The sequence below is a fragment of the Oncorhynchus nerka genome, linkage group LG4 (assembly GCF_034236695.1).
Source record: "Oncorhynchus nerka isolate Pitt River linkage group LG4, Oner_Uvic_2.0, whole genome shotgun sequence".
Lineage (NCBI taxonomy): Eukaryota > Metazoa > Chordata > Actinopteri > Salmoniformes > Salmonidae > Oncorhynchus > Oncorhynchus nerka.
Genome location: NC_088399.1, coordinates 63,660,077 through 63,678,833, shown reverse-complemented (window position 1 = coordinate 63,678,833; position 18,757 = coordinate 63,660,077). Strand labels below are relative to the sequence as shown.

The window sequence follows — 18,757 nt, the reverse complement described above, 5'->3', positions numbered from 1 at the left end:
TAATCTAAAATTCATTAAATTGTATTTTTTCTTCAATCTACACACAATACCCCATAATGACAAAGCAAAAACCGGTTTTTAGACATGTTTGCTCATTTATAAAAAATAATAATAAACTGAAATATCACTTTTACATAAGTATTCAGACCCTTTACTCAGTACTTTGTTGAAACACCTTTGGCAACGATTACAGCCTCGAGTCTTCTTGGGTATGATGCTACAAGCTTGGCACACCTGTATTTGGGGAATTTATCACATTCTTCTCAGCAGATCCTCACAAACTCTGTCAGGTTGGATGGGGAGCGTTGCTGCACAGCTATTTTCAGGTCTCTCCAGAGACTTTCGATTGGGTTCAAGTCCGGGCTCTGGCTGGGCCACTCAAGGACATTCAGAGACTTATCCCGAAGCCACTTCTATATTGTCTTGGCTGTGTGGTTGTCCTGTTGGAAGGTGAACCTTCTTCCCAGTCTGAGGTCCTGAGAGCTATGGAGCAGGTTTTCATTAAGGATCTCTGTACTTTGCTCCGTTCATCTTTGCCTCGATCATGACTAGTCTCCTGAAAAACATCCCGACAGCATGGTGCTGCCACCGCCATGCTTCACCGTAGGGATGGTGCCAGGTTTACTCCAGACGTGATGCTTGGCATTCAGGCCAAAGAGTTCAAGCTTGGTTTCATCAGACCAGAGAATCTTGTTTCTCAAGGTCTGAGAGTCTTTAGGTTCCTTTTGGCAAACTCCAAGCGGACTGTCCTGTGCCTTTTACTGAGGAATGGCTTCCATCTAGTCACCACAAAGGCCTGATTGGTGGAGTGCTGCAGAGATGGTTGTCCTTCTGGAAGGTTCTCCCATCTCCACAGAGGAACTCTAGAGCTCTGTCAGAGTGACCATTCGGTTCTTGGTCACCTCCCTGACCAAGGCCCTTCTCCCCCGATTGCTCAGTTTAGCTGGGTGGCCAGCTCTAGGAAGAGTCTTGGTGGTTCCAAACTTCTTCCATTTACAAGTGATAGAGATTCTTGGGGATCTTCAATGCTGCAGAAATGTTTTGGTACCCTTCCCCAAATCTGTGTGTCGACACAATCCTCTCTCAGAGCTCTACGGACAATTCCTTAGACCTCATGGCTTGGTTTTTGCTCTGACATTCACTGTCAACTCTGGGACCTTATATAGACAGGTGTTTTCCTTTCCAAATCATGTCCAATCAATTGATTTTACCACAGGTGGACTCCAATAAAGTTGTATAAACATCTCAAGGATGATCAATAGAAACAGGATGCACCTGAGTTCAATTTCGAGTCTCATAGCAAAGGGTCTGAATACTTATGTAAATAAGGTATTTCTGTTTTTTATTTTTTATTTGCAAAATGTCTAAAAACCTGTTTTCGCTTTGCCTTCATGGGGTATTGTGTGTAGATTGCTGAGTTTTTAAAATGTATTATCCGTTTTAGAATAAGGCTGTAACGTTACAAAATGTGGAAAAAGTCAAGGAGTTTGAATACTTTCTGAAGGCACCGTATATAATGATATTCTGTAAAACTTTACTGAAATCATCCAGACAGATTCATAACTTCTTATAGTCATGTATGAGCCTTTATAATGTCTTCTAACAAGACTTGTAATATGTTATGTATTTTTATGCATACCCTTTTCAATGTCTCAAACTTTTGTTATTTAGTCCTGCTCATTATGCGATTGTTATAAGACGTTATAAAGGGGTCATACATGCATCATAACTAAGACATTACACCTACCTGTTGGCTTCAAGTGGTCAATTCAGCGGATCGATTGCTATTCAATTCATGTTTTTAATCAAAAGGAACTGACCCCAACTCTGAACCCTAACCCTGTCATATCTAGCCCCCTCATGTAACCCCCCGTGTCATAAAACAGCTATGGGAATGAAAATTGATACATTCAAGTTATTGATCATGAGAAATGTGCCTGCTCTAAAATAAACGTCCTCACTGTCGCACCTGGGTAGCTTCTGACGCCACGTGGGACTGACCAATCCGACTTTAAAGGAGCACGGGAACGCTCGAGGGCATTTTAATATGGGCGTGGATTACTTTCGTTTGCGAGTTCAGACGGCGAACTGATTGGCTGCGGCAACTCCTACACAGATTTACACTGCCCAGCTCTTTTATTGGGATATACCGGGACAGAAAAAAATCAGTTTGACAGACAGACAGACAGACACTAATATTTTAAAAAGCGAGCATATGCCTGGAAAGAGCGCAACACAGTGCCACGGATACTAAAACAAGGATGGAAATGAGGAAATAGAGTGAAGGTGCCCATAATAAGAAGACAGTGACAGGTTTACATTCAGGATTATGCATGGTTCCCTTAGGCAATAATATTACCCCGCATGCAATAGAAACATCGCCTAGTAAGGGGTGAATATTTATTATAAACGTTCCGTATATTGCATGCTCTCTTCCTCTCGCAACTCTACATTTTTTCTCACACGTCTGCCGCGCGCGTAATTGCTCACAATCTCTCCCTCCCTCCTTCCCTTGTGCCACTCAGTCATTCACTCTCTCTCTCTCCGCACGCACACACGCGCTCTCTCACTTTTCGTGGGAGAAAGTAGGAAGGGGGAGAGAGAACGAGAGAGAAAGGAGAGGGAGTGAATTCAGGTCTCTCTCTGCTCTCTCCGCTGTGGGCACTCATATCCACTCCGCTGACTCAATGGGGCTTTAGCACTTGGAATATAAAATCAAATATTTATTGATCGTACCCCTTTTACTATTTAAATGTTGTACATAGCATAGGTAGATATAGGTAACTTATTAAATAAGCGTTAAGAAGAGTTCAAATACGTTGTTGTTTTTTGCCTCACAGAAGGTCCAGTCGAAATTCTCTTCCACTGACTTTCTGTGAGAGAGGATATCTAATTTGAACATATCCGATCATATAGTCCAGCGTCAAACAGCTACAAAACAATGGATATTAGAGATTGCCCTTTTCGGAAGAAGCGGAGACCATGGAGCGTGGACCTTTCCTCTTTTGCCTTGGTAACTCTGGTGCTCGCGCTGTGCCAACTACCCGTGGCTCGAGCAGGTAAGATGCCTTTTCTTTTGAAGAATTACGCTGAGCGTTCCAGTGAGACTTTGCAGCTAAATATTTGTCTGAAATGCTATGTAAATTCTACCAAATCTCAGAATTGTCAAGCACTGACTGCCCGCACCGTGCGTATTTGCTTTCGAAAAGTAATGTTGCTTGACAGTATTTCCAATGATTGTAGCCTCGGTTTATAGGTGACCCGTGGTGCTTTACTGCTAGCCTACATTACTCCAAAACAGTACAGGGAACAGGGTTTCTAATTCATTTAATGTTCTCCTGAAATAATATTTTGACGTTTTCATGGGTTTGTATCCGTGGGTTTGTAGGCCGTGGTGAAAGGCGCTGCCCTGACAGGTGTCAGTCAGTTCGCCCAACGGCTCAACCATTCCAGATCATTTAGACGATTTTTGTGGTTGTTGTGAATGTAATATTTTCTCCTACATTTGATAATAGTTGTAAAAGAAACTAGCTTTGTTAGATGAATTAAGTGACGTTTTGGAGCTCGTGCGCCATTACGCATGGACGCGCTTTCATTCCAGACGGGACCATAGGATAGGACGGTGCGTTTAGCAGCCAACGTTATACTGAGATACTTTACGGAGAGAGTTCACGTCTGATTTATCGTTCTCTTTACCTGTATGTTTCCTGCTACTGGATGTAGGCCTGTGCGTACGTGGATATACCGTGGCAAAGTCGGAGTAATGACTGTGGACATTTTATGGGGACTTGATTAGATGTTTACCAGTTCACCCCGTGCACCCGCCCCTGCCCATCACCGTCACCTCTCACCACCCTCTTGTTTTGCGAGGAGGGTTTTTGCACTAGGAATGGATGTTAGTACTGTGACAATAGAGACCGTTCTTTTGTGAAAGCCTTTAACTGACATTGTTTTAACATTGGTCGCCTCTATTGTTTTTTTGCCGTTTCAAAAAATAGTTATCATTGTTTTTATGAAGTTATTGTATCATTATTGAATCATATTATTTATTTATATTATGATTTTTTTTAACAAGAAACAGTTTAAACAGAACAGAAGTTTGTGCTTAATAATAGCCTAATTGACAATAGCCAATCAATCATTTGAATTAGACAATTAACAATGACGCTTTTATAATCAATTGTCATTAGATTATAATAATGTTTATTTATATATGGGTAACGTTTTATTTTAACCGTCAACAGCGTCAATGCATAATTGTTTTTCGAAGAATTTGGTGTCAAAGAATGTCTTCAAGGCAGGATGGTAATTCCGTGACTGACCACTAGATTATAACGTGCGCATTTGGATCTTTCACGTTATTTTTAACACAGTGGTACCATTCATTCCATCAACTCGACAAGCTATGCTCTTCGTTAAATATGACTTCTATAGGATTAAACTTGTCTTAATTATTTATTTATTCAGTTGAACATTGGTAACTAATGACACACTTGGCTAATTTGAATAGGCCTACAATTGAACCATTAAAGGTGGCACATTATTATACTAATACTATAGGCACTCACATAATTATATTATAACATAACAATAATATCCTACCGTTTTATATAGTAATTGCATATTGAGCTTTATCCCAAAATGGTCCACGTAAAAAGAGAACTGCTTGTAAGTGTCTGCATGGGAAACCTTTTGCAAGATATTGGCAATGTAATATATTAATATAGGCTATACTTCCAAAATACTTTGTTGTTCTCTTCGGAATGGGACTTTATTCTGCGGTTTTGGTTAATTATGCTTTAATGCCCTAGGCGCTTTAGGTGGGAATAGATGCTAGTGTGTACGGGTGGTAGTTTCTAAAACATTTGTACGCTCTTCTGTGTTCTTTGGCTCGAGTTCCTATTTCAGATTGCAGAGCCGATTGCATTTTCCCGTCGTCTGACTCCTGTATGTGTTTTGGAGGAGGAAGTATGAACATTTTAGCTTTTTATGAATAGGTTATTATACAGGAGTGTGCGCTTCTGCGAGAGCGAGTCGAAGAGAGAGAGAGGGGAATGGAGAGTAAACGTATAAGTGTCTCCGAGTGTATGTTCGCTTTAACAGTTTTGTTTGTGTATATGCGGCTGTGAAACCTATGGATTGTTCCATTTCAGGTGTGGAAGTGCCCCTTTAAAATGAATGTGCGCCTCTGTGTCTGACACCTTGGACTGTTTTTCTGACGTTATGCACGTCATGGAGTGCGCTTGCAAAAATGCATCAGATCATTTTAAAGTTCAGAAGTGATTTCTCTTTTATTATAGTTCATACTTAACGAGAGGTATATGAATCCATAGAATAATAGCTTATTTCCGTAGTTGGGCGCCCTGTGCATATCATCAGTACGACAAGACAGTATCTAAACGTTCCTCCAAACCCCTGTTACTGCCCATGCTACAGCGTGATAGCTCCTTGGTTTATGACGCTCACAGATGGCATGTGGATATGGGCTACACACTAAAGACTTAACAGGTCCCCACCCAGGCAATGAAAGCCCGAATTAGAGACGTGCTGTGCTGTGGCTCCCTCAGAAAGTCTGCCCCTACGGTTTGTTCTCATCCCGCTGGGAAAAAGAGAGTGTGCATATTATAGCATGACACACACAGAGGGTCAAAGGAATGAAAGCAGGGTTTTGTAAATGAACAAAATAGGTCGGCAATATTTGCTTAACATGGATATTCCTTAACCTCATTTCAAAGAACAGTCTCACTTGTTCTAACCAAAACACCCTCCCTCACTTACACCCTCTTTCCCCTGCGCTCTCTCACTCGTTCTCCCCCTAGCAGTCACAGAGGTAGTGAATAGAGCCACTGTGTGGCCGAGCAGTAGGGTCCTGGCTACTTGTCCTTAGCCTATGCCACAGGCATGCTTTTGGCTGTATGTAAGTGTGAGCATGTATCTATGTGAACTGGATGCCTGAACTGATGTCCTCTGGATTTTCCCTTGTCTTGTCTTTTTTCACATGTCCTTTGGGATGGATTATTCCCATTTTTATTTTTCTCTCTGTCTCTCTGTCTCTCTGTCTCTCTTTCTCTCTTTCTCCCTCCCTCCCTCCCTCCCTCCCTCCCTCCCCCTCCCTCCCTCCCTCCCTCCCTCCCTCCCTCCCTCCCTCCCTCCCTCCCTCCCTCCCTCCCTCCCTCCCCTCTAAAGTTTAGCAGTACCATAGCCACTTTAGCTGCCTCCAACAGTTAGCAACAGTGATGGAGAGCTCATCAGACCAGCACACTAGATACCAGATACTGTTCAGTCACAAGGGCCTAGTGTTAGTGTAACATGAGAGGTGTCCCTCTCCTCCATTCACTTATCATGAGAGGTGTCCGTCTCCTCCATTCACTTATCATGAGAGTTGAGGAGTGACAAAGACAAAGGAAAACCAAAGGGGCATCCAAGCATCCACGATGGGTCATGAACCGACACCCCCGGGTTGCCCACATCCCACTCTGCACACCCAGAGATAGACTTAGGGCTTGGCCCAGACTGCGGTCGCACTGTAGATGTGAAACATGCACAGCCGAAGGCCCTAACTGCGTATCAATCGTGTAAAGCTGTAGATGTTAAATCTTGCCGTGTTAAAAAGGGCCGAACCAGTTCATGGTCGCTGCCAACCGTAAATGTCATGGTCACGTTTCAGACGAACCGCAGTTGCCCATCAGACTAGAGACTATTTCAGCACTCTGCTTTTGAGGGAGGTGATTTGGGTTTTGCGAGAGAGATAGTTAGACATCTTCAAGCGGTTTTCTGAGAATTGACATGCGAAAGCATAATCATACACTGTCAGTCTAGGTCTCCTGTTCCTGGTGAACCAGTCACTGTCATTTCCCTGGTTGCAGGAAGTGTGTGTAGGCGTGTCCGGAAACCTAGACGGGTACTTTTGCATGTCAATTTGTATCAATTATTTCAGACAGGCAATATTTTATACATTTGAAGGCATCAGCTGTCCATGAGTGGACATACATGAGATGTTATACTATAAATAGCATATAAATAGCATTCTGTTATTGCAGTCTTACTCAGGAACTGAACTGAAGTTATAATTTATGGTCCTAGTCATTTAGAATTCTCTTCGTTTTATGAGCACGGTAAGTGTTTTAGAGACCAATGATTTCCACATCGTATGGTTGCAGAGACCCCGGGGGCAAGAGAATCACACGGCTTTGCTGTTGGGGACAATTCACTGGAAGTTGCTGTGTTTCAATGGCTGCTTGTATGGTCTATGCAACCCCTGACCCCCTTCATATAACATAGTGGGCCATTTAGAGATGAGAAATCGTCGCCTGCCATCATCTCCCCACCTCAAATGATGTTCCAATTCAAGGTAGTGCTCACCTATAAAGATTGCAGAACGTTAGGTGATTTTCTGAAGGGTATTTCCAGACTTGGATGGACCGTTGCCAAGTGCCTCCACAAACAAGGACGATGATACCTTATCGTTCTGTCACCTGCATCGCTCCGCAGCACTATTTAACGAGCCTGACTTAGTCACCGTTCCTCGGCTCAGTGGTGAATCGGCCGGAAGCTCTTCGGTATACTTTGCTTAGGCCTCAGTCTGGTTTGATTTCACTGTTTTCCAGTCGGACTCCTTCCTGGTTGTGCAGTGCTGTAAAGCGGCATGGCAGCTATGGCTGCATTAAAAAGTGCCAACACTGTATGTTGTATATCTATATAAGGCATTGGATTTAGACTTTTAGGCCTACATGTAAAACAGAGTTGTGGAGCACCTGGTTACGATGTGGGGTCAATTTAAGCCATGTGTTTAACACGGAAAGGCACTAAGTTGTTGCTCCCTGAGTTGGATTCTTGCTTGTGCTTCTGTTGGATACTAGGCCTAACTGCCAAGAAGACATGTGCAGTATCTTAGCCTTCCAGCTATGCCTCAGTTAAGATTCTTTGCCGCTGGCTGTTTGGGCTGCACGTTTTAGTAGGGCACCAAGGCCTCTCACATTATGGCCTAGTGGTCCTACCTTGTGGTTCACGTATCCTCCCTTAAGGCTAGTCCTGTCCACGGCCCAACTGAGTCACTGACTGAACTGAACCACATGCCTCACGGTCCACGTTGGCACTCTGCAGTAGAACTGCCAATCAGGGATAGGCCTAGTTTTGTAGCATAGGGCAATGGTTAGGTTTAAATCTTCCTTGCATGGTTAAACCAGACTAAACACTACACTCTAAGTAAAACATTAGTGAACGTAGCACTCAGTCTGTTTTAACCAGGCTGTAGCATACTGTCCTGCTTGTCTTGTCCTACCATTCACTTATCATTGCTTGAGGGTACAATCCCTTGCTTTGGAGAATGAGTGCTTTCCTGTGGGTTTTCTACAGCATTGACCTGTACACATTTCACTATTGTGATCTTCTACACTGCCTGATGTTTTTGAGGCTGCAGGTCTCGGACAACAACAACAACAACAAAAAATGCAACCGTTACGAGGTTAGGCCTGAGCTGTAGTCAGGGGCTACGATAGATTGTGTGATCATGTGACCTGGTGTCGTGTGACGTCTCTGTCAATCAAAACACGTCTGGAGATATTCATAACCATATTAGGACTAGACACTGAGGTGTGCGTGCGGTAGCTAGGCTTTCTGAAAACGTTGTTTTTCCTGAGCTCTGTATGTACATGTATGTACATACCTCACTTTGAAGTTGTGCATTCTTTCATATTAAGTCCTAATTGTATATAAATATATGTATCATATGCCTCAACAACTTCTTTTTATAGTGTGGGTGGTTATAATGGATTTTCTGTCTGTGTACATGGAGGATTATAAATACATTATAACTACAGAGAATGATGATGTAAATTACAGGCCTCCAGTCTGAGCTGAACACATGCCTTTCTATTGCAGAGAACGAAAGAGAACGAAAGAGAGGAAAACTGAGGACAAACTTGGTTTTGGTCTGGATTCATGCCTTTTTTTTAAAGCGTTGTGTGTTCTCCAATCATCTCCCATCTCCTCTATGTTTTAGCCCTTTTCACTTCCTGTTTTAGTCTCCTTCTCATTCCATCCTGTCTGCAACACTTTCCTGTTGTCCCTCTCTCTGTCTCTCTCTCTCTCTCTCTCTCTCTCTCTCTCTCTCTCTCAGCTCTCTCTCTCTGTCTCTCTCTCTCTGTCTCTCTCTCTCTGTCTCTCTCTCTCTCTCTCTCTCTCTCTCTCTCTCTCTCTCTCTCTCTCTCTCTCTCTCTCTAACAATGTCAGCTTTGTGTGACAGTGAAGGTGAGGGGGGTCAAGGTGTCAGGTGGTGTGTCTGTCGGGTATTTGCCGCCGCTGTACAAGGATGTCCCTGAAAGGTGCGAGGGTGGAGGCGGGAAACGTGTGGTCACCCACGGGGTGAAGTCAAGAACGCTCCTCAGCACTGATTCTCATTCTCCTTGTTTAACGTTGGACAGTGTAACAAAAGCTCTGCAGTTTTAGTGGGCACCAGTGCACCCGTCTATAGGGTCATCTGGAGCGTGGGTGTATGGACTCAGTGTTTAAACTGTGATCAGTTATGGATGGCATTGATTGGTTTTATTGGTGTTTGTGTGGTGTATGTACAGTATGCACTCTGTCATGAATGTAATGAAACAGTAGGCTTTACCCATCAGAGTTTTATGCCATCCTATCAAAGCATAGATTGCTTTTCGGCCCCAATATATCGTTTGTATATTAATGTTAATTATACCTTAGGAAAGAATTGTGGGTGAAATGAACCATGGAAGTGCAGATAGAAATGTAATGAATAGAGCCAACAGGAGACCTTATTCTACCTGACAGACAATCACATCTGCTCTACTCAGTACTTTTCTATCTGAGCGCTCTGTAACGTTTCACCCTCCTGAACAGGCCCCTGTTCTGACAGCCGTCAGGAGAGTTCTGTGTCTGAACTGGCTCCATCTAGTGGTCAATGAAGTTAATTACATTAAAACAGCTATGCCACTCCTATTTGTTTACATTACATTACAGGACATGTTCCAATGGTCTTACATTTAGGATTGTTTTGATTGGTTGATATGTGAAAACGTTTTGTTGATGATAATAAGGCCTACATAGAAAAGGCTCCAAGAACAATGTCTAACATCCTGGTGGATAATGGATGGAACATACTACTTACTGTATGTAGGCTATTTGCATGAAATACATAGATAGCCGAGTTCAATTTCAATTTCAATGTGATTGGTTAATGTGATTTCGTCATTACTGTAGCAAACTGCTGGGCTGCTGTGAATAAAACAACGTGAGGGATAATAGAATGATTATCATTTACAGTACAGGGCGTTTACTCCTTTCACACACCCGGTCCTCCCCTTTAAAGACACTGTGTACAGGGTGATCTTTACTCTGTGACCAAATCAAAATGTGTGACTTAAAGGAGAGGGAGAGAGGAGAACGAAAGCGGGCAAAGAGAGAGAGGTGGCTTGTCTACCCCCGGATGGCTCCATATTTGTCCCGCGTGTATGTTTTTTTTTTGTGGGTGTGTGTTTGTCGTTTTATTCGTTCGTCCTCCTCTCCCAAGACCTCCTGGCAGGAAGGGCTCAATGAGCAGGGCAGCTGTGAGCGGGCCGAAACAGAGGTGCTCATTGTGTGTGTGATCCTGCGGTGGAATCTGATACAGTATCCAGCATCACAGGGCTGTGCTGTCTGCAGTTTCTCTCCTTCTCCCTCTCTCTTCCTTTCCTTCGCTCTCGTCCCTCTCGTCCTCTCTCTCTCTCTGTGTCTCTCTCTCTCTCTCTCCTTTCTCCCTCAATCCCCCCTCTCTTTCTCGCTCTCTCTCTCTCTCCCTGTTTCTACCCCCTTCTCTCTCTCCCTCTCTCCCCCCTGTCTCGTTCTCCCAGTTACTGTTTTGGAGAGTTAATGGGGCATTACAATATCTCTCTCTCTCTCTCTCTCTCTCTCTGTTTATAAAGAGTTCCCTCTCTCATAGACCCTTGACCCGTCCTCTTCCCTCTCTCTGTCTCTCAGAGTTTAGTGTGCTGGTAATAGACTGTGGTCACGATTCTCCGAGTCAATATTAACGCACCATTTGAGAGTTCCCCATAAATATCATCACCTGAGGCCTTCAAACTGGTTGTTAACTCTGGGTGTCACCTAAACACAATGAGCCTGGATTAGATCATTGTGCTAAAAATGGTGTCATACCGTATGTTCTAATTCAGTGGTGTTTACACTATAATACAGAGTACAGACTTTCCTATGGGAATAATTGTATCATATCGTTACGTATGACTGTGAGTTTTCAGTTAATCAAAATATTCATTCCTATGATTGCTTTTCTCTTTCATGTCAAAAGTGCTGTTTATTCAAGTGGCGGCTAAATTGGTAACTGGGTGGAGTCAAAATGATTCATCCTGCTCGGTAATAGAGCATATTTGAAGTAATACTTGCTTTGTTGAGTACATGAATTCAAGCATGCCATCTTGCATCGCAAGAAAGCTACAGCATTCCACATCTTATCCAACCCAAGTCTTACTTGGGCAGAACAGACCAGTTTCCTGGACCCAGATCTTAGCCAAAATTCCCGCTCAATTGAGAATCCCCATTTGAAAGTTTTTTGTTGTTGTTGTTGCCCAGAAGTAGGTTTAATGTGGGCCTGGAAAACCTTCCCTGAGGAGTCAGCCAATTGGTTCAGCTAAGCAAAGTGTGAGGGACAGTCATTACAACCTTGCCTGTCGAACCGTTGGCTATTCAATTATTGCATCTTGAGCTCCTAGAGTGTGCGGCTCTGCCTTTCATTTTCACATGTTCTACTCCGCTAGCCAGCACCTCGCCTCAACAGGTGTGCGTTTCTTTCGTCGTCCGATTGACAGACAGTCATACTTGGTCTGGAGGCAGGATGTGAGATTGGCGGCGATGTCAGCGGCCGGTCTATTCTGTTTACACAGGCTTCCATGACTCAGCACTATCACATATATGGCGCTTGTTATATTTGCTTGACAGACACTGGTCGAATAGAGGAGGCTGTTCCTGGGGTTAGCTGGAGTGTAGAAGATGGTGGACTTGGCATGGGGACTTTTTATTACCGTAAAAGTTTACAGCCATGATTATGTGGAGGATACTTAGAGCGTAACTTTAAGATACAGGCCTAATATTGAATCTACAAATCTAACTGGAATGGTTATTGCCCATGGTGGTGGGTCTCAGACCAAGGTCAATACAGAAACTATTGTGATCTGTAAGATGGTTCTTATCAATTGGTTTCAATGTCAAAACTACTCTATATCATGATGGAGTCCATCCACGAAGATGTAACCAAGGCTCACGACCATAACTCCATGCGGTTTTTCAATTTATTAACCCTCTCCCACTCGCCGTCTCTCCTCAGATCCAGTGGATGTGTTGCGGATGCTGCAGCTGCCCTCTCTCCCCGAGGGGGTGCGGAAGGTTCCAGGCTTCTGCACCTCCCGGCGTGCCGGTACCGCTGACCACGCCTACCGCATCTCCAAGAAGGCCCAGATCTCTGCCCCTACCAATCAGCTCTTCTCAGGTACCTCTATATCCATGTCTAACTGGGTCGTGTTCATTAGGCACCAAACGGATGAAAACAGACTGAAACAGGGATGGACTGCCTGTACATTCCCAATAGGAAACGTTCATTTTCGTTTTTCGTGGCAAAACATTTCAGACGTCTTCCGATGCGTGCGCTAATGAACACGACCCAGGCCTCAAATGAACTAAAGCTACAACATACCTCATCCCTCAGGTTGACTTGGGAAAGATGTGGTCGACATAACCTGTAAATAGGATTGCTGAAACAATGGAAACAAACTGGGGAGCACAATTCATGCCAATTCATGCCTGTGAATTTATTTTTTGTAATGTGTCATGATTGCTATTTGTGTCCCTTTTTTGTGTGCGTTTCTTATCATTGTTGTTCGGTTTTAGGGTTTATTTTCATCTTACAATTACCTTAAGGAGGTTAGTTGGACCATAACTTTGCAGCTTTAGTGCTAGATTGCTTTTGTGTTAGGCATATGATTATTTCGTGCAAGAGCATGTGAAATGTAAATGCCTTTGGAGGAGACGAAGACGAAACACATTAAGAGCCAACTAACTACCGTCTGAGACCCTGAAGCGCGTTAGGATTGTAGCACGTTAGGATTGTAGCACTTCAGTGGTTGAAAGATACCCTGAAAAGTCAAAACGCTCATTTAAGCTCATTTTTTGTTTGTTTGGGTTCTCGATTTCTCTACACCCACCTGTCTGTTCACACTTCAGTCCTTCAAACCCTCACTTTTAAATTCCAATAAAACACGCAACTGCTAGACAGCCCTAACTCTAATTTTCATGAATTCATCTCATTAATTGTCTTCCCATCCACTGTATCTAATATCCTTCTTCCCACAATTCCTCCCGTTCTCCCCGTTCTGCTTTACTCCTCCTCTTTTCTTCTCTTCATGCCTCCTCCTCCCCCCGTCTCCCCCAGGTCGTTTCCCGGAGAACTTCTCCATCATGGCTCTGGTCAAGGCCCATGCGGGCCTCCAGGCCTTCCTGCTGTCCATCTACAGTGAGCAGGGTGTCCAGCAGCTGGGGGTGGAGCTGGGACGTTCCCCTGTCTTCCTGTACGAGGACCAGACCGGCAAGCCCGCGCCCGAGGACTACCCCCTCTTCAGTGGCGTCAACCTGGCCGACGGCAAGTCAGTAACAACACGTCCCGCGGCTCTGTGTTTGTGTGTGTGGGGTGTGTGTGTGTGTGTGTGTCAGTGTTTCCATGCATGGTTGTTTTTGTTTCATACACACTACATCATCTGAGTATCTTCTTCATTAGTCAGATTTTGTAGGGTTGTTCTGAGATTTGACTCATTTTGCCTCAGTGTCCCAGAATGGTGGTTTTCAAACCTCTCCTCAAGGACTCCCAGACATTTTGCAATTTTGTTGTAGCCCTGAGCTGTCACTGATTCAACTGATCAATGGCTTGATAATTAGTGGACAAGTTGAACTTTGGTATGTTAGCTCTGGTATAGTTTAAATGTGTGGATCGACCAGGGGTCCCAGAGGAGAGGTTTGAAAACCCCTGTCCCAGAACAGTCTGGTTTCAATCGCGTGAAGTCACACACACACACACACACACACACACACACACACACACACACACACACACACACACACACACACACACACACACACACACACACACACGTGTAACTTAAACGGTGTACATTGGGGTTTCCTTTAAGCAACCCACACCAACACATTACACAGTTGTGCTTTACCTCCTCCCTGCCTGTAGGTGGCACCGCATCGCTATCTCCGTGTCGAAGAAGAACGTCACTCTGCTCCTGGACTGTAAGAAGCGCATGACCAGGGCCCTGCCCCGCAGCAAAAGCCCCGTGGTGGACACCAAGGGCATCACCGTGTTCGGAGCACGCCTGCTGGATGAGGAAGTGTTCCAGGTCAGAGGTCACACAGTCAGGCACTAGTCACCAGTACCATAGAGCTAAACACTGAGTGTACAAAACATTAGGAACAATCTTCCTAATTTTGAGTTGCACCCCCTTGAGTTGCCCTCAGAACAGTCTCAATTCGTCGGGTCATGGAGTCTACAAGGTGTCGAAAGTGTTCCACAAGGATGCTGGCCCATGTTGACTCCAATGCTTCCCACACTTGTGTCAAGTTGGCTGGGTATCGTTTGGGTGGTGGACCATTCTTGATACACACGGGAAACTGTTGAGCATGAAAAACCCAGCAGCGTTGCAGTTCTTGACACAAACCGGTGCGTCTGGCACCTACTACCATACCCCATATAAAGGCACTTAAATGTTTTGTCTTGCCCATCACCCTCTGAATGGCACACATACACAATCCATGTCTCAATTGTCACACAAATTAAAAATCCTTCTTTAACCTGTCTCCTCCCCTTCAACTACACTGATTGAAGTGGTTTTAACAAGTGACATCAGTAAGGGATCATAGCTTTCACCTGGATTCAGTCTGTCATGGAGAGAGCACGTGTTCCTAATGTTTTGTACACTCAGTGTACATGACACTAATGCCATAGAGATATACATGTCCCAATGTTATTAGATTGCTTCCTTTTCTCGTCTCCTTCCTGAGAACTGACAGGGGGAAAAACGGAAGGTGGGTCTTACTTCCTACTTTGACCTATCGAGTTGTTACAGGTGTGTGGTCTTGAAGGAAAGGGGGCTGGGGAGTGTGAAGGCTACTGGGACAACGTTAACGGCTGTTGTGGCGGTACCATTTTTATTGAGGTGTTCAATCTGCTTCACTAAATAGGCTACCGTGTTATGTCATTACCAAGCTGAGCCACTCACATTGACAGGATAACCAATATTCTCCCTTCGTCTTTATCTTCTTGTTTGTCCAACAAACACCTGATAAACCCCGGACGTCTTCAAAAGCAGCGGATCTGCTTTCAGCTCAGGAACGGATTCCAATTCAATTACTCTTTCGTTTCAACGAGGTTTTCCGTTTGTTTTTCCCCACTCCCACACAGGGTGATATCCAACAGCTGCTGATCGCATCCAACCCTCAGGCTGCTTATGACTTCTGTGAACACTACAGCCCCGACTGTGACTCCCCTCTACCCAAAACCCAGTCCCAGGACCCCAACACATACGTGAGTAGCGCGGCAAAACGCTGCATACACTGAACCTGTAACCTTGAAGTGAATTAGGATTCGCCATTACCCTGCTAATGTCACAGCGGTTCTAAATTGCTCCACTGACTATCAATGCAGCTCACCACATTCCATCCATGCAGCTCACCACAGTCCATCCATGCAGTCCAGCTACTTCAAGCATCACAACCACAGCATAAAACAATGTCGTCCCACACAAGCTAATGCAGCAGAACACATTATAGCACGATACCGCTACCGCCACCCTAAACCCAATAATCGCTGATATGGTGGCATGTCCACGCAAACTCCTCTGCTCACTAAAGGCGGTGAGGCCTCGTCATCCCCAGACATCGACCGCTCCAGGAAGTCATCAAAGTGCTGCTCTGTCCTCTCGCTTTGTGAATTTGTATCTATCCACTTTCCACCTCACCTATGTGTGTTCTGAGGGAATTCAATGAAAAGAGAGCCCACTACAAAACCACACACAATAAAAACAATGCTGTTGCACTTCAATAATACAGACAAACTGATGAGAAACTGAGCAAAAGTCAAGTCAGGTCAAATTGAGTTTTTCATTTGTTTGGGTTTGTTGAAATCCTGATGCAAGACGTATTGCAATAAAGACACAAGCGTTGCATCACAGTTGATTTGAACTCAACTTGAATACAATGTTTTTTTTAGAACAAAATGGAAGACAGAGAGGTTGGGGAAAGAGGATGATACAACCAGCTTCTCTACTCTTCGTCATTTCATGACTATGGAGAAGTTTCATGACTATCACAGACGTTTTAGAAATGCTACTGAAATGAGTGCTGTGTGGTTTTCTTCGTTGCGTTTGTTTTCTCATTCATCTAGACCCTCCATGTGTCCCCATTACCAGCGCTCCAGACATTAATCGACACACGGAGGCCTAATGAATCGAAAAACATTGCTTTTATTTACTTTTCCAATCAATGCACTCATCCCCACCATACCCCCCCCCACTCTCTCCTTTCATGCATTCCTCTCCCCCTCTACCTTTAATGCATTCCTCTCCCCCTCTACCTTTCATGCATTCCTCTCTCCCCCCTCTACCCTTCTCTACCTTTCAAACTCACTCTTCGCCCCTCCTGTCCTCCATTCCTCTGCCTGTGTGACCCTCTTACCCCCATCTCTCTCAGTACTTTGATGAGGAGCAAGATGACCATGAGTAACTCTATTATTATGGGGGAACAACAGACCCCCCTCTCTGTCCACCTCCCCCTCCCCCCAACCAGGTGGTAAAGAGGGAGGAAGAGAATCAAAATAGAGGGAAAGGAGGGAGAGATAGAGGCACAGAGAAAGAGGTATGAAGGCAAATATAGGTTTCAGGCTCAGTACATGAAAATAGAATGACATCATTTTTGTACATCATTTTGTACATGTTTTGCAATGGGAGGAATTTCCGACTGTAAGAAATCCCTTATAGTATTGTGAAAGTTTAGGCCGCCATGCCTCTCTCCCTGTCACTCTATTTCTCCTCTGTAATGCTGCCCTTCTCATGATGTCCTTCACACGACCACTCATCCTCTTACATCACCTCGTTTCACCTCACCTATCACATTGAATTAACATTGTGTTATTAATGTTGCAGGAATGTCATTTACATGTTGTCATTGTGGTATATATGAGGATGTGTAGGTATGTTTACAATGTTGGGGCACTGGGGGTTCAGGTACAGCACACACACTGCCCCTCTCTCCCTTAATCTCTGGCCACACTGCCCCTCTCTCCCTTAATCTCTGGCCACACTGCCCCTCTCTCCCTTATTCTCTGGCCACACTGCCCCTCTCTCCCTTATTCACTGGCCACACTGCCCCTCTCTCCCTTATTCTCTGGCCACACTGCCCCTCTCTCCCTTAATCTCTGGCCCTTATTCTCTGGCCACACTGCCCCCCTCTCTCCCTTGTTTTCTGGCCACACTGCCCCTCTCTCCCTTGTTTTCTGGCCACACTGCCCCTCTCTCCCTTATTCTCTGGGCACACTGCCCCTCTCTCCCTTGTTTTCTGGCCACACTGACCCTCTCTCCCTTATTCTCTGGGCACACTGCCCCTCTCTCCCTTAATCTCTGGGCACACTGCCCCGCTCTCCCTTATTCTCTGGCCACACTGCCCCTCTCTCCCTTATTTTCTGGCCACACTGCCCCTCTCTCCCTTATTCTCTGGCCACACTGCCCCTCTCGCCCTTATTCTCTGGCCACACTGCCCCTCTCTCCCTTGTTTTCTGGCCACACTGCCCCTCTCTCCCTTGTTTTCTGGCCACACTGCCCCTCTCTCCCTTATTCTCTGGGCACACTGCCCCTCTCTCCCTTGTTTTCTGGCCACACTGACCCTCTCTCCCTTATTCTCTGGCCACACTGCCCCTCTCTCCCTTATTTTCTGGCCACACTGCCCATCTCTCCCTTAATCTCTGGGCACACTGCCCCTCTCTCCCTTATTCTCTGGGCACACTGCCCCTCTCTCCCTTATTCTCTGGCCACACTGGGCCGGACCAACTGTCAAGAGAAGGAAGGATATATTTTGATATTATTTTTTTGCCATTGCTTATATGATTATTACCCTCAACTTGGAAATAACAACTTAATGCAGTACATGTTTTGTGCCAAAATAAGCATTAAAGGTAGACTCAGTGATAGTGTCATATCCCGGAGTCTGAGTCTCAGTTTAAGCAAATTCTTATGACAAAACAACAGAGCATTTGTATAAAATGACTAGTTGAGGATGGAGAGGGATTATTCAACTCAGGCAGCAGTGGGTGAGAAAGGGCTGCTGTGCATCAGGTGTGTCTGTATTAACGTGTCATTGGCATGTCTGTTTCATTATGGGATTAACAACTGCATTTCTGCTTGTCGTATGTATAAAGGTCACCGCATGCGTCCACATATTTGACTGTGTTATCGGTCTACCTGTCGTTTGATCAATTTAAGGTCTCAATGAGTCTGTCTACGAGTCTAAATATGCCCGTCTGCCCATTTGTCTGTGAATCTCTCTGTGTCTCGGTTTCACTGCCTGTCTAAATACTTGTGTTTGTTAATGTCCCTTTTTTATGCTACATTATCCCTTTGTTGTCAATATCTCATTATGTGTAATATACATGTTTCCCATAGCATGTCCAATGAGCTATTCTCTACATATATGCATACAAACTGTA

General features: G+C 44.7%; 1 protein-coding gene across 4 annotated transcripts in view; it reads left to right on the top strand.

The window, feature by feature from the left end:
- Positions 1-2,202: 2,202 nt before the first annotated feature.
- Positions 2,203-18,757, top strand: part of LOC115128389 (collagen alpha-2(XI) chain-like) — a 46,059-nt gene continuing 29,504 nt past the window's right edge. The window contains exons 1-5 of one of the 4 annotated variants that reach the window (XM_065017741.1): positions 2,203-3,059; positions 12,335-12,496; positions 13,436-13,646; positions 14,240-14,402; positions 15,464-15,586. In XM_065017741.1, coding sequence (XP_064873813.1) covers positions 2,942-3,059; positions 12,335-12,496; positions 13,436-13,646; positions 14,240-14,402; positions 15,464-15,586 — 777 coding nt within the window. In that variant the 5' untranslated portion in view covers positions 2,203-2,941. The remainder of the gene's footprint in view (positions 3,060-12,334; positions 12,497-13,435; positions 13,647-14,239; positions 14,403-15,463; positions 15,587-18,757) is intronic. The other 3 variants (XM_029658203.2, XM_029658204.2, XM_029658205.2) reach the window with 3 other exon arrangements.